Source organism: Thermobia domestica, chromosome 1 (assembly GCF_964235325.1).
Source record: "Thermobia domestica chromosome 1, izTheDome1.hap1.1, whole genome shotgun sequence".
Lineage (NCBI taxonomy): Eukaryota > Metazoa > Arthropoda > Insecta > Zygentoma > Lepismatidae > Thermobia > Thermobia domestica.
Genome location: NC_137454.1, coordinates 284,316,812 through 284,331,776, shown reverse-complemented (window position 1 = coordinate 284,331,776; position 14,965 = coordinate 284,316,812). Strand labels below are relative to the sequence as shown.

General features: G+C 34.6%; 1 protein-coding gene across 1 annotated transcript in view; it reads right to left on the bottom strand.

The window, feature by feature from the left end:
- LOC145680200 (uncharacterized) overlaps positions 1–14,965 on the bottom strand; it is a 123,299-nt gene that overhangs the window by 25,908 nt on the left and 82,426 nt on the right. Inside the window, exons 14-17 of the mRNA XM_081750490.1 lie at positions 11,347–11,438; positions 9,875–10,054; positions 7,061–7,136; positions 3,596–3,656 (exon numbers count right to left, since the gene is read on the bottom strand). Of these exons, the coding sequence (XP_081606616.1) occupies positions 3,596–3,656; positions 7,061–7,136; positions 9,875–10,054; positions 11,347–11,438 (409 nt within the window). The remainder of the gene's footprint in view (positions 1–3,595; positions 3,657–7,060; positions 7,137–9,874; positions 10,055–11,346; positions 11,439–14,965) is intronic.

Below are 14,965 nucleotides of genomic sequence, written 5' to 3'. Positions count from 1 at the left end.
TGATATAATAGTAAATGGAAATTTCACTAAAATATAAGCATGCTTTATGTTTAAATTTTTTCTCTTTGCCTCTCTAAAAAATATCCAATTTTGATGTACAAGAATACTTTTAATAATCAGGTGAATTCGTTCCAAGAAATCAGTTACAATGGGTTTTATCTTAATTTTGTTTCTTACAAAAAATTAGGATTATAAACAGTTCTAAAAATAAAAAATAAAAATATTTTTATAAAATAAGTAAGATAATCATTTTATAAAAATAAAGAAAGTTATTAATAAAATTATTAACATTAATAATTTTAATATTATTAATAAATACCATCGGTTTATTAATAAAAATAATACCATCGGTTGTAGTTAAATTTACTTTTTGATGGAATAGTCTCTTAGAATTGTCTGAACCTTCATTTTCTTCTTCTTTTGTCCAAACAGAGGTCTGTACCTACAACTTAAACTTTCTTTTTGTCGTATCACAAGCTAATCGATTTATACAGAATTTGCAGCTACAATTCGTAAGAATGTGCAATATTATAGAAACGCATTACACAGCGAAACTCATGTCGTTCAAATTTCAGTTATACAAGGTATTCTTGTATTTAGATGTTTTTCACCCAAATTTACATGAACATTGTACCACAATAAGCTTGAAATTAAGCACACTACCGATTGAATATATGTGCGATGTGTAATCTCCGGAGAGTTTTGCGGAAAATAGAAGCTGTCATTAATACTCGCTATCGTCACATTTTTGTGAAATATATACATTTCCTTATTCTATACATATATGTAAATCTACAAGAATTCAAAAATTCAGTAAATTTTACACGCATAGTTGAGAAGAATACCAAGTTTACAAAGTTCAGAAGAACAACGTTAATATTTAATTTGCACAGACGATAATGTGCTGCAATCTGGAATGATTCAACGGTTTCGCTGGGTTTTAGTTATTCTCTTCGCTCACAGGAAGTTTTACTACTCAGTGTTAATATGCAATCGTTACATCACATTTTTACCGAAGAAATGTACAAATATTTCACTGTTATTTGAATTTTCGTCATTGTTTTTAATCTTTCTTTGTTTCTTCAACTACTTTTCCAAGAAATAACGTTTTCGTCAATTATTCTGCGATAGTTCTAGAGGTGAGAAAATCCAAAGTGGGTAGAGCGTAGCAGTCCTTTAAGAATTTAATGATGAAAATAGCAAACACAACTGAATATTCATATTTAGAAGAAATTTTACTCCCTGATAAAAGGTTAATGTTTATTGTTACTTACATTTATCTACTCTATTGGGACCATGACAAATAACATACCTCGTTTAAAAGAAGTAGGCATAGTCCTATTCAAGGTATTATAATGGCATTCTCCTCACACGAGAAAGCAAAAACTGAATTACGTTATGATTACAAGTGCAATATTCTAGAATGCTTATAGGAAAGCAAGACATTTCACCACAGAGATAGAATATTTCAGTGTTTCCATGTAGCATATACAAAATGGAGTTTTACGTTCCATGATATGCTAGCTAAATCTAAAACAGTTCATTAGATTATCAGTTTGCAACGAAATGCACACACCTCGATAAACATCTGTAGTGTCTTATGCTCTGTTTCAAACTGAGCTACAAGTAGGGAATTGGTTGAACACCTTCACGAGCTGAGTGTAAAAATCAAAAGATGCCGTCACAGACTCTCTGAATACTTGGTAGCAATGAAATACGACAGTATATGAAAACTAAGACTGCGCTGCGATACTGGCATTAATTTACATGGTAAGTAGATACGTAGTTAGGCGTCTGACATGTGTCAAATAACTCTTTTTCACTCATAACTTGTTCTACATGTTTTCACATAAAAAGTTCTTTACGACTTTAAGAAGATAATACAGCATGTCCGTAAAGTCATGGTGCACTTTTGACCGATCACAGGAAACCAACAAAAGAAGATAGAAAAGTGAAATCATTACCAAATAAAAGGACGACTCTCCAAGTTTCGGTAGTATGATATACAACCGTGTGTGCACACAGGTGATGTTGCAATATCACGAACTGCGCTGCAGCGGAGCAGCACACGCCCACTCCAGTCGAAATATGAACGGTACAGAGAAAAGTTTAGTGTGTTCTGTGACTTGCTAAATTCGAATCCGTGACCAAAGTGCAACGTGAATATAGTCGCATCTACAACGAAGCACCATCACATAGGAATAAAATTACTCGGTGGGACAAGCAGTTCAAGAATATCGGCAGTTTGTTGGACAGGCCCCGTTTTGGTAGGCCATCGGTAAATGACGAGTCTGAAGAGGCTATACAGGAGAGCTACCTAACGAGTCCTAAAAAAAAAATGTTCGTGTGTGTGCTTGACAATTACACCTAAGCAAAACTACAGTTCATAAGGTGTTAAAGAAACGTCTTTGTTATTCGGGATACAAAGTGCAGCTGTTGCACGCTATCAAATCGGCGAATAGACCCAAACGATTCGAGTTTGCTACAAATATGCTGCATGAGATCAACAATGATGAATGATTTCTGCAAAGGATTGTGTTTAGCGATGAAGCGATATTCCGTGTCTGTAGATATGTTCTTCTCCATAACGTCCGAATATGGGCTGCTGAAAATGTTCATGCCTACGTTGAGTACGAAAGTAACACCTCTAAAGTGAACGTGTGGTGTGGCCTGATGCAGGCTAAAGTGATAGGCCCATTTTCTTTGCGGAGCAAACTGTGACGGCAAATAATTGCGTTGGAATTGTATGCAGTGCCACAATTTCCTGGTGTCATTTTTCAACATGATGGCGCGCCTCCACACTATGCCGACATTGTTCTCGAGTTTCTACATTCCCCAGCGATGGACAGGCAGAGGTTCTGTGAAGCCATGGCCACCACAACCCACGGATCTGAAGCCCTTAGACTTTTACTTCTGGGGTCATGTGATGAAACATGTATACGGTGAACTTATCAACGACATTAATAATTTAAAAAAGAGAATTACAACGTTATTCACTCTAACACCACACGTCCTTAACTGTGTGTGGGAAGAACTTGAATATCGTTTAGATGTGTGTAAGGCAACATATGGAAGCCACATCGAACTGCTCCCCAAGTATGCGAAAATTCCCCAAGTATGAAACTTGGGGAGTTCTTTTATTAGTTGAAGATTTCACATTTCTATCTTGTTTTATTGATTCCCTGTGATCGGCCAAGAGTGCACCATGACTTTACGGATACCTTGTATTTTATAAATGAAGCTTAATATTAAACATAATATCAAGCGTTAGTCTGCAAGCAGTAAGTAGTTCTTTTAGTGCAATAGGCTTAGCTTAAATGAAAATCTTATATGATAAGATAACTTGAATTAAAATCAATGTTAGTTAATTTAAATCACTGAACTTTATAACAAATCATTTTTCATTATTATTATTATTATTATAATTGTTACAAAGGAAGTTTGACTACAGACAGAAATGATACAGTATGAAATGAGAACAGACCTTACTAGCCTTAATAAAAAAGTACTAGAAAAGTCATGCTGCATGCAATTCCAAGACACATGTGCACTATACGGATAGAAGAAACCAATATGTAGAATATGTTTTACTTACTCAAAAATATCATCATCAGAAGATTCGCTTGTTGACTCTTCGTCCTCAATTTCCTTTTCAACTTAAAGAAAAAAGTATATCCATGAAAATTATGGTTGTAACGGACATTTTAAACTGAATACTAACTACGAAAATATTCTACAGTATTATCGCCATTATTTTGATATTGCGATCTAGTAAACTCGACAGGACGAACAAACAAATAAATTAATACATAATGTCTTTTATGTAGCGTCAAATTTTCTTTACATGCGCCGAGGAAGAGGTGACAACACTTCATAAATTTTATCTTTTGCATATTTTGAGGTACGAATTTTATTTTATTTTATTTTTATTTATTTAGTTTTCTACAGTTAATATTCTAATTATCTTGTTTTCCTCTTTTAAATTAATTGAATTGTACCTCCAATTTCTTAATTTGCCATATAATCAATTCTATACAAGTACTTGAAATGTTGCTCGCATGACATAGGGGACATACTGTTGTAACATCCATTTGTATTTATTTCCTTTTCCTACGGAATCATCACGATCAGTAAAAGGTTTTTCGATCATTCTCTCATTTGCGTACAATACTTCATACGATATAGAAACATATCTCTTTTACTTCCTTTCTCAAAATGTTATCTTACTTCCTTTCCCACTCTTTGTCTTATTCGAATTTGCTCTCTGATAGCGTAAACCTTTTGCCGTCTTCATTTATTTCTTTTTCACTCTACGCAACTAGACTACTGGGCCCGTTACTACGTTCTTACAATTACTATACATCTACTTAAAACGGCATTTCTATCACTATTTTTCCATTCTTAATTTCTACTGTCAACAAAACAGTATCAATTTGTAAATACGTGTGCCTAGAGCTTGTTCGAATTACACGGTAAAGATGGTTCCGGAGCAAATGTAATAATTACGGAAGGCGATAAGAAAAGAAAGTCTTTAACAGTAACGTTAATTATTTTTTTTAAAAAAAAAAAAACTTTTTTTGCTGTTGCCCTCAAAACAAACAAAATATAGATACTTCCTTTTACATTTGGGCAGCCTAGATGCTATGAAATATACTAAACACGGGGTAATTTTCTTTTCAAGCACATGTTATTATATTGCAAAAATTCCTTAATTCGCATACTCTGTGTACAAAAAGTAAAACTAATGCACCAGAAATACGCAACATGAGTATTAAATATTCAAAATTTATTGTGAACACAGGGTACAAAAACAAGTTCAGCTATCAACTTTTCTGTCTGACGATTCACCGGCTTATTCACGCAAGATAAATGTACTTTATGGAAAATAAATTTTCTTTCTGTTGTACTGCATCAGACTTTCTTCAAATTGTGGAAAGTATGTTTTGTGCTAAATATGTATCAACTAGGAAGTCCGTTATGAAAAGGTTGCTAAAATATTAGGGGCAACAGCATGTTTGCATCTTTGTCTGAGAGTTCATCAAGGACAGTTCTATCCAATGGGATATATATATATATATATATATATATATATATATATATATATATATATATATATATATATATATATATATATATATATATATATATATATATATATATATATATATTTTGCCAGGTCCAAAAACCTGTGTGTTATTGACAGGTGTCCTACTCTGTAGTGTCGTGTCGTGTAGTGTAGTGATTCGTGTCGTGTTGTATTTCCTTTCTATCCATTCTATTTCAACTAAGGATAAGCAAATTAAAAAAGTAAGTTTCACTCCAAGCAAAAATTCGTGCAGAAATTAAATAAGTAAGTTTCACTGTGAGCTAAAATTCGTGCAGTGTATATTCTTTAATATATGAAAGACTAAGAAAACTGCTTACCTATTTGCGCAGTGATTTAATTTATGGGGGTAATTATTTTGGTTGCCTATAAGGAACCAACTGCAGGCCCACCCCAAAAGCCTATTAGAATCCAAAAGTTTCTCCTCTATATATATATAAAAGTTTGAACTAATCTACAAACCGATGAAAATGGACCTTCCTTACTGGCAAACATAAATTTGCTCCTATTATTAACAATTCCATAACAGTTTCTAATTTAATGATGTAAAAGCTACTGTATAAATTCAGAATCGCATATTACACACCATGGGTACTAGATGTGCAAGCAGTGAAATTAAGCTTTTGGATTCCTACTGCCCTCTAAATGAATAGACGGTTGCAGATTATATTGACAAAATCTCGCGACCAACATTGCCGCCCAAAATTCCGCAGGCCGAAATTCTCCATATGCACCTAGTTTCTAAGGACATAATAATAATAATAATAATAATAATAATAATAATAATAATAATAATAATAATAATAATAATAATAGTTAGAATGCAGAGTTAACTAGTGTGGAACCAAAAATGCTCACTTACCAACACTAGAAGCGGGAAAAAAATTACGTTTTCAAGATGAATGGATATACAGCATGGAACATTTAACCTGAAACCTATTGCAACTTTCAAAAACGAATAAATTCTGTACGACGCAAATATCAACAGAAGGGCAGAGTTTGACATATTTTGCATTACCACCAAGCTAACAATGTTGTCAACCCAACATAGGTTGATTTTTTGAAACGGCTAAACATCAGATTATTACATAATTTAGATATATATGTTAAACGAAAACTCGTGACTCAGCGTTAAAATTAATGACAATGCAGCATCACAAACATCCAAACGTCCGTCTCACTTGCAGTATTGCTCATGTAGAAGCCTACAAAATTTGGATATTTCTGATACTCTAGCATTCTTAGCTGACGACACTGAGTAATATGTGTGGTATTGTAGGCTTCCATTATATGTAGATTTGAAACTTGTAATAACCTGATGTAGTGACATTAAAGAAAAGAAAAGGGACAACTTTATGTCGGGTTGGCAACACAGTTAACCTATTGGTATTGAAAAGTAAGCCAATGTCTTTCTGTCGATGTTTGCAAGTTGCAAAATTTCATGGTTTTCAATGTTACAAGGGCGTTTCAAGATAAATAATCTCCCTAAATGCTAAGCTGTCTTTATTTTCCTTTTGTAAATTTAATAAAATAACGTATTATAGGTTATATTTAGTTCTTTAATAATTATTATTACAGTAATTATAATAATTTATAATAATAATGATTTTCTAAATATACGTTGCACATTATTTTCCTCCTTAAGTCAATATGGTTACATGATTCTTCTAGTACATATATACGTGGAGATATTTTGAACATCATACACCGAAGAAATTGCTACGGCGAAATCTCGTCCTGGCAAGGTTTTGTCCTACGTGTGATTTTGTCTAGTAAGGTTCTGGCCAGGATAAATTTCTGGTAGGTGAGATTTTGTACCTCAACTTGCAGATACACAACCGAAATAGTAGTCCTGATACATTAAAATACTGCGCAAATATGTAATCAATTTCCTTACTCATCCAGGTATCACTACTTTATTTAAATGGTCTAATCATCTGTTCTAAAATCTAGTACCTGTTTGATGAAACGGGATATCGTATTCTAAGATATCTCGTGTGCATGAAGCATCGTCTTGCGATTGATCCGTGTTCTGCAATTGAATTAAAAACAGCTGATCAATAATACGCACTAAATTAATTACATATTAAATACTGACAATTATTTAATTATAATGAACTATACATATGTGCCTTAAACGATCCCACTACTAATTTCAAACAAACATCACAACTTTTCTCATCCCCTCAAACATTTTCAATTAAGCTGCCAGCGCCATAACACCACTAAGAGCAAGAGTGGTATTAACAGGAATTATAATAAATAACATACATCAAAGGAATTATAAATACACCTACTCCGGTCATAAATATTGTTACAAATTTCCAGAGGCTGCAGCACTGCTCGTTGTGAGAAGAATAAAAGAGTCTTGCATTGGAATGGGTGATGATTCACTGTTGAGTCTGCTATGAAAAGGGAGACATGTAACCAGTACACGCAGAATGGAATCGAGTGAATACGAAAAACAGACAGCAGTGATAGCACTACACAGAGTTGGAAAAGCAGGGAGCGAAATTTTCAAGACGCTTTAAAAACTAAAAATCAGTCACACGTTTTTGTATCATAAAAGTTTACATCTTTTCTAAGTGATACACAACTAGCTCAGAAGCAAAATCACTTCTTAACCATATATAGGCAAGTTAGATCCTAATTCGTCAAACAACAGATACCTTCCTAAAGGTTCCATCCCCAAGGGCCATAGCGTCCACTAAGGAAGTGTTCAATTAAGAAATATAGGAAATTAAACAAAAAGATACAACACTTTCACGAAGACATTAAAGTAAAATATAAGTAATCGATTCGTATTCATGAGTAATATCTGATGTAGTAGAAAGTAATCCATTATTTTGCCAATAGATGGCTTCAGTGATCTGTATCTCGCGTTGTATAAGTCCGATCGGGTTCAACGAGATGGCGTTCAAACGATGAGATTGCGTACTACAAACACTGTTCAGATAGTTGTAATGAGTTGACTCAGTGTTGTGTGAGCGCGAGTCAATATGGACACTAGCAAAGAGAAAATACGCTATATTTTACAGTTTTTCTTCGATAAAGGCGAAAACTCAAGCCAAGCGGCTGCAAATGTGAATAGTGTTTATGGTCCTGATACTGTAACAGCCAATCACGCGCAATTTTGGTTTCGTCGATTCCGTTTCGGTAATTTTGACGTCAAAGATGCACTACGCACTGGAAGCCCAAGTGTCGAAAATGTCGGTAAAATCATGGACATTGTCGCGTTCGACCGTCATGTAAGCACTGTGTCGATTGCCCAAGATCTAAACATTGCACAAAAAACCGTGTGGAACCATTTGCATAAGGCTGGATACAGAAAGAAGCTTGATGTATGGGTGCCACACGAGTTAACGCGCAAAAACCTCATGGACCGAATTTTCATCTGCGAATCGCTGCTGAATCACAACAAAATCGACCCATTTCTGAAGCGGTTGGTGACTGGCGATGAAAATTGGATCACTTACGACAACGTCACGTGAAAACGGTCGTGGTCAAAGCGCGGTGAGCCGGCGCAAACGGTACCCAAGCCAGGATTGACGGCCAGGAAGGTTTTTCTGTGTGTTTGGTGGGATTTTCAGGGAATTATCTACTATGAGCTGCTCCCCTACGGCCAAACCCTTTACTCCGAACTGTACTGTCAACAATTGGACCGTGTGAAGGCAGCAATCGCCCAGAAGCGGCCAGCTTTGGCCAATAGGAGAGGCATTGTGTTCCACCAGGACAACGCCAGACCATTCACATCGATAGTGACTCACCAGAAGCTCCGGGAGCTTGGTTGGGAGGTTCTTATGCATCCACCTTATAGTCCGGACCTGGGACCGAGTGATTACCATCTGTTCCTGTCCTGGCGAACACATTTGCTGGTGAAAAAGTCGCTTCAAGAGAGGCTTGTGAAAATCGACTGTCTCCATTTTTTGCCACTAGGGACAAGGGCTTCTATGAGAGAGGCATCATGATATTACCTTCCAAATGGCAACACGTTATCGAACAGAACGGCACATATGTGACCTAAATCGGATCATTCTAACTACGGTAAGTCAAGCCCTCAATGTCATGCCAAAATAATGGATTACTTTTTACTACACCATATATATTTATATTGTAAGAGGGAGTTAAGAAACTGTGAAGTTCATTACAACAAAAAACTATTATCTTCTAAAATTCGTTGGGTAAGTACTGCAAAGTTTCCAGGATTTATACTATTATATAAAATTTTAGGCCATTCAGCTAGAGTGGTTAAAAAAAATATTTTTTTGAAATTTTGACATCGTTCCGTTAATCGATCCATGATCTTCAAAAACTTTTTCTTCTGTTTGGTTTAAATACAGCCTGAAATTTTAAAAAGTTATTTTTATCCAGCCATCTTTCTACCTATCAAAGGTTTTATCCCTTCTTTTAAAATCCTCATCCAACTGACCTGGTTACTCGTCCTTCCATCAAAATTCCCAAAATGGTATAGGAGCGACACACCAATAAGAGCTTTATAAATCTCCCTACACACTGACAACGTTTGGTTCGTGATTCGAAAGTTAAATGTCCTCATATAATATATTCAGTAAAAACGAAATCAAATCTTTCACTTTTTAAAACAAAAATCCACAACGTTTTAAATGGTAGAAGCACGCTCAATAACTGAAGCGCTTTTAGATAATATTAATAGCACATACTACAATAATAATTACTTTAATGTTGTTGATCGCCAAAATTGTCTTCAAGGGACATGAAAAATGAAAGAACAGAATTACAAGTAGAACTCACCTCCGGAACTGGGGAGCTATTTCCGCTTCCTTCATCATTCAAAATTTCATCACGGGGATTGACCTCGTGCCTCCTTCTCTTGGATTCCTGCAAAGTCCTTGTTTTTGCTTTCCTTTTTAATTTCGACGAGGTAGGGGGTTTTCTGTTAGATCCTTTCACTTGTGAAGGTCCTTCCTTATCCTTATGAACAAAATAAACATAGATTCAAAATTATGCTTATAGGTAGTTCAATCATGAAAAGAAAAAAGTACACAAATATGAAACAATACGTCTTTTACGCCAACATGTCGATGGCCAGCCCGCATTTCAAACAGTAACTTCATTCACATATGTTGTGGGTCCAGGTAAATAGCAACGTTGCATTTTCATTTAACATGGGGCGCATAAAGAGTGTACAACCCAAACGGCTCGTCCGACTTTCAAAAATTCCTTCACTTTAGATTGCGTATATAGAGATGGTTTTTCCTCTTACATTTTGTTATAACTCTGATAATAACAGAGTTACCCCATGTCAGGGGACTTTTGAGACACCATGTATATATTCGTTTTCAAAGTTTGTTAAATAAATATTTCTTTTCAGTTGCTTTTCTAATTGTAAATGCTGTCAAAAAATGGTAAATGCTCTCAAGAGTTTCTAGATCAGTTAACACTTTCTGGTGAAACAAAAATTACATTAATAGTAAAGCAAACTGCTAAAGTTCCAACACTAACTGCAAAGGAAAACTCAAGACAATTTGACAACACGTAAGACAATGTGTAATGATGCGCCTCTCACGAAGTTATGACTTTTTAGCTTCAATGGTAAAATGTTAAACAGTTATGAAACTAAAATTTATCGTATTTGAATTAAGACGGTGAATTGAGACAGTATGCCTTGGATTTGATTTTTGACACCCCTCTTGCCTATCAAATGACTTTCGTCCAGTTTGTCTTACGTTTGGAAATGTGATGAGGGAAAATGTTGTGAATCTCGTCCTTATGTAGGCATCACAAGCAAAACAGAGACAAATGACAAGATTCACAGTAGACTACGCGACTGGGATCTCAGGATCATGTCACGTTCAGAAGGTGGGTTCTCCTGGACAGCTAGCCAACAAGTTCTACCAAGTATTTCAGACAACATTTTTGCCCGTTATTTTTAAATGGACCATTTTGTTTGCGAATGTTTCTACACGAATTCAATTTGTGCTTGCCTGGTCACGACCTCTTTGGTATGGTCACTTTCATTGTTAAACTTTTTCCAGACATTCTCAATAACCGTTTTTTGTGCAGTACTTCACTAGCACCAACACAACACCTACAAACATCTACATCTACGAACTGATACATAGCACTAATAACAACGACAGGTTCCTGTTTCTGGCGCAAATACACATACGACAGCAGCGCTGCGAAATCGGTTGGATTTACATCGATCAAACAGAGTTACATTTAATTAATATTCAAGTACATAAGTAGTTCTAAATACATACCTGGTCGGTGATGCTATTTGGTATTCGAGAAGAAATGTCTTCCAACGCATGCTCTCTGGGAGTAAGTTTGCAGGACTTTGAAGTTGCAGCAACTAAGTAACAAAATAAATAAATAAAATTATATATATATAGGGAGAGAGAGAAAATAGTGATATAACTAGGTTGAAAAGAAAGGAAGTACCCGACAAAACACGGCAACATGATATTATGTATTCTAATTATTACATGGTCTGGGATCGAATTACGACTTTTCGCATTGTTTATTTGACTGATTCATTGGAATTTAATATTCCTTTTCAGTATTGAAACTATGAGGTGGAACCTACTACAATGAAGGATTAGAACAGGGTTCTTAGTTGGTTGTTTGATCTGGAGTTAAGTGTCCTTCTTACAACTCCACTTACAACTCTATTTCTATTACTATTTTTCCATTCTTAATTTCTACTGTTAACAAAATATTAACAGTAAATACATATGCCTAAAACTTGTTCGAATTACACATAAAGATGATTCAGGACCAAATGTTATAAGCACAGAATGCGATAAAGAATGTAATTCTGAACAAAAAAGTTACCATAATCATGTGTTCTATATCTAATGGTTTTCGATGAGAGGCAATTAACCTTTTTGATTATTTCTAACTCGACAACATGCATTAAAATATTTACACGACATATACATCTTTCTGACATATATCCTCACTACAATTGAGTCTTGAGTAGCATGCTGTTTAACCTTCCAAGGAAAGAAAACAGTGTCCATTGTTTCCGGCTATTTTTGCTTAATGAATCTCCGCAAAAATGCAATGTCTATTTCTAAACATACACAGTGCCTCTGGCCGAGAATACTTTCCCCATTTCCAGGTATGGGGTTGCTCTGTGTGTGTGGTTCTCAGATAAATTATACATTTTTTTTAATCGTTTTAGTTAATTTAAATGTTTCGACTAATTCTTTTCAACTTTCTCTCAAATCTGAATGATATTCTTGTCGGTAATTCTGTGAGATACGTGTCTTTTAAATAATTGTTATTTATTACTGTAAAAATAAGTTTCATTAGGTTTAAGATTATTGTTTCCTTTTTAGCTATAATTTACATATTATTGCTACTTTGTATTTAATTTATTAATATTAGTATAACTGACACAAATATTTATTATTCAGTTATGTAATAATAATAATAATAATAATAATAATAATAATAATAATAATAATAATATGAAATTAAATTTGTTGAAGATGATTCGAAAAACCTAAAAACATTTATTATTCACGAAACAGCACTAAAAGTTTCAAAACTTCTAGGTTGTTTCTTGTGTCAAATATTATATTCATACTGTAAAAACCGTTGCGATCGCTACCTGCTTAATTTGGATGCTATCATGCCATGCAGATATAACTACAGTGAAACTTGTGATTAACGATGTGATAATCATGTGCAGTATTCAGTAAATATTAATTACAAATACAAACATATGCTACTATTGAAATATCGTTCTCGGTATTCACATTACGGGGACGATGACTGGAATATCAGTTTCTGTAAACAAATAAAAGTATCGTTGCCAGATGTACTTACATATGCTACGAAATATACTACATATGTGGTGTCCCTTACTTAAGTACTTAATGAATTAAATATTAAACTGAATTAAATATTAAACTAATTCAACAGGAATACGCAACATGAGTATTAAATACTGAAAACTTATGGTGAACAGAAAGAAAGAAAACCAAATTGAGCCTTCTACTGTTCTGTATGGTGATTCATCAGGTCATTCATGTTAGACAAATACACTCTGTACTGCACTGCATGAGACTTATTTTCAAATTGTGGAAAGTAAGTTCTGTGCTAAATACGTATGACCTGAAGAGTCCGTTATGAACTGACTGCTAAAATGTTCGGGGAGAAAGAAGACTGTTCATATCTCTATCTGAGAATTTCCCGTAAGAGACGGTCCTATCCCATAATAATACATTTCCCGGACTATTATTTTGACTGCCTATCTGTAAAGATCTATAGGCCTACTTCAGAAGCCTATTAGAATCTTCTTCCACAGTTACCTTCCTTGGTGTGTAATGTATGTTTTACACGATATTTACACAGTAAACAGTTTGAAATAACTAATGTATAAACCAATCAAAATGCCTCCCGTCGTACTCTCTTTCTCATTGGTAAAAGCTGACATGAACGAAAATTCTGTTCCAGAACATTTCAAACCATAATTTTGCTCCTATTATTAGTAGTTCCATGATAATTTGATTTAATGATGTAAATGCTACTGTATAAATTCAGAATCAAACATTACACACCGAGAATACTACCTGTACCAGCAATGAAGTTAAGCTATTGGATTCTCACCAACTTCTCAAGTGGACCTTTAGAAGGTTACAGAGTATACTGAAAAAAATCTTGCGGCCAAAACGTTGCAGCCAAAAATCCCGCAAACCAAATTTAATTGTGACCAAAACCTCATGAGACAAAAGCTAGCATGGCCAAAACCTTGCGGGACAATATATCTTTGCGCTAAAACCCCATAGGAGAAAATCTCTCCATTATGATTTATTCGCATATGCAATGACTTCCTTGAATAATAATAATAATAATAATAATAATAATAATAATAATAATAATAATAATAATAATCAAAAAGAAAGAGTTAACTATGTGTAATCAGAAATGGTTTCTTAGACACTAGAAGCAGATAAAAATGAGGGGCTCGAAATGAATAGATATATATAGGGTGGAACATTTGACTTGAAACGCCCTTAAAACTTTCAGAAAACGATGAAATTTTGCTCGATGCAAATATCCACAGAGGGACATTGTTTGACATAATATGAACTACCACCAATTTAATTCAAATCCGTATGTTAAACGAACACTTATAAATGACTGTTGCAAACTGACGACACTGCAGATGAGGCCACTGGAGATGATGATATACCAAAATATTTGCCGAAGGGATTAGGAGACAATACAAGAAAGTACTGATTTCACTTATTAAAAAGATCCACCTGAATGGAAAATTGCCAAAGGATTTTCTTCATGCTACAATGGTTGCATTACCCAAGAAAAAAACAATCAAAGGAGTGCAGCGATCATAAAACCATTAACCTTATTTCCCCACACTGGAAAGATTATTGCGCGCATACTGAACAGGTGGCTCGAAAGTAAAATAGAAAAATGTTAGAGGAAGATCAATTTTGATTCCGATACGGAAAAGGCACTAGAGATGGTATTGCGTTGATGAGAATTACATTAGGACGAGTTCTTAACGTAAAGGAAGAGTTGAGTTTGTACTTCATAACTGGCAAAAAGTTGTCAACTGGGTCAATTGGACCAACTTCTGAAAAGACTTGGAAGAAATCGAGGACAACTGGAGGGACCGACGCTCATTCCAACCTGAACCTAGAACAACGACTGAAGTTGCGCTTGAATCAAGGGCAAAACAATGGTGTGGAGATTGCAAGAGGAGTCGGAAAAGGATGTAGTTTGTCACCTGAATTATTCAATATTTACAGTGAATGTTTAATGAAGAAAGCACTAATTGGAATCGGAGATTTGAAGATTGGATGTATGATCATTAATAAGTATGCAGATGAAGTGATAGTTATAGCT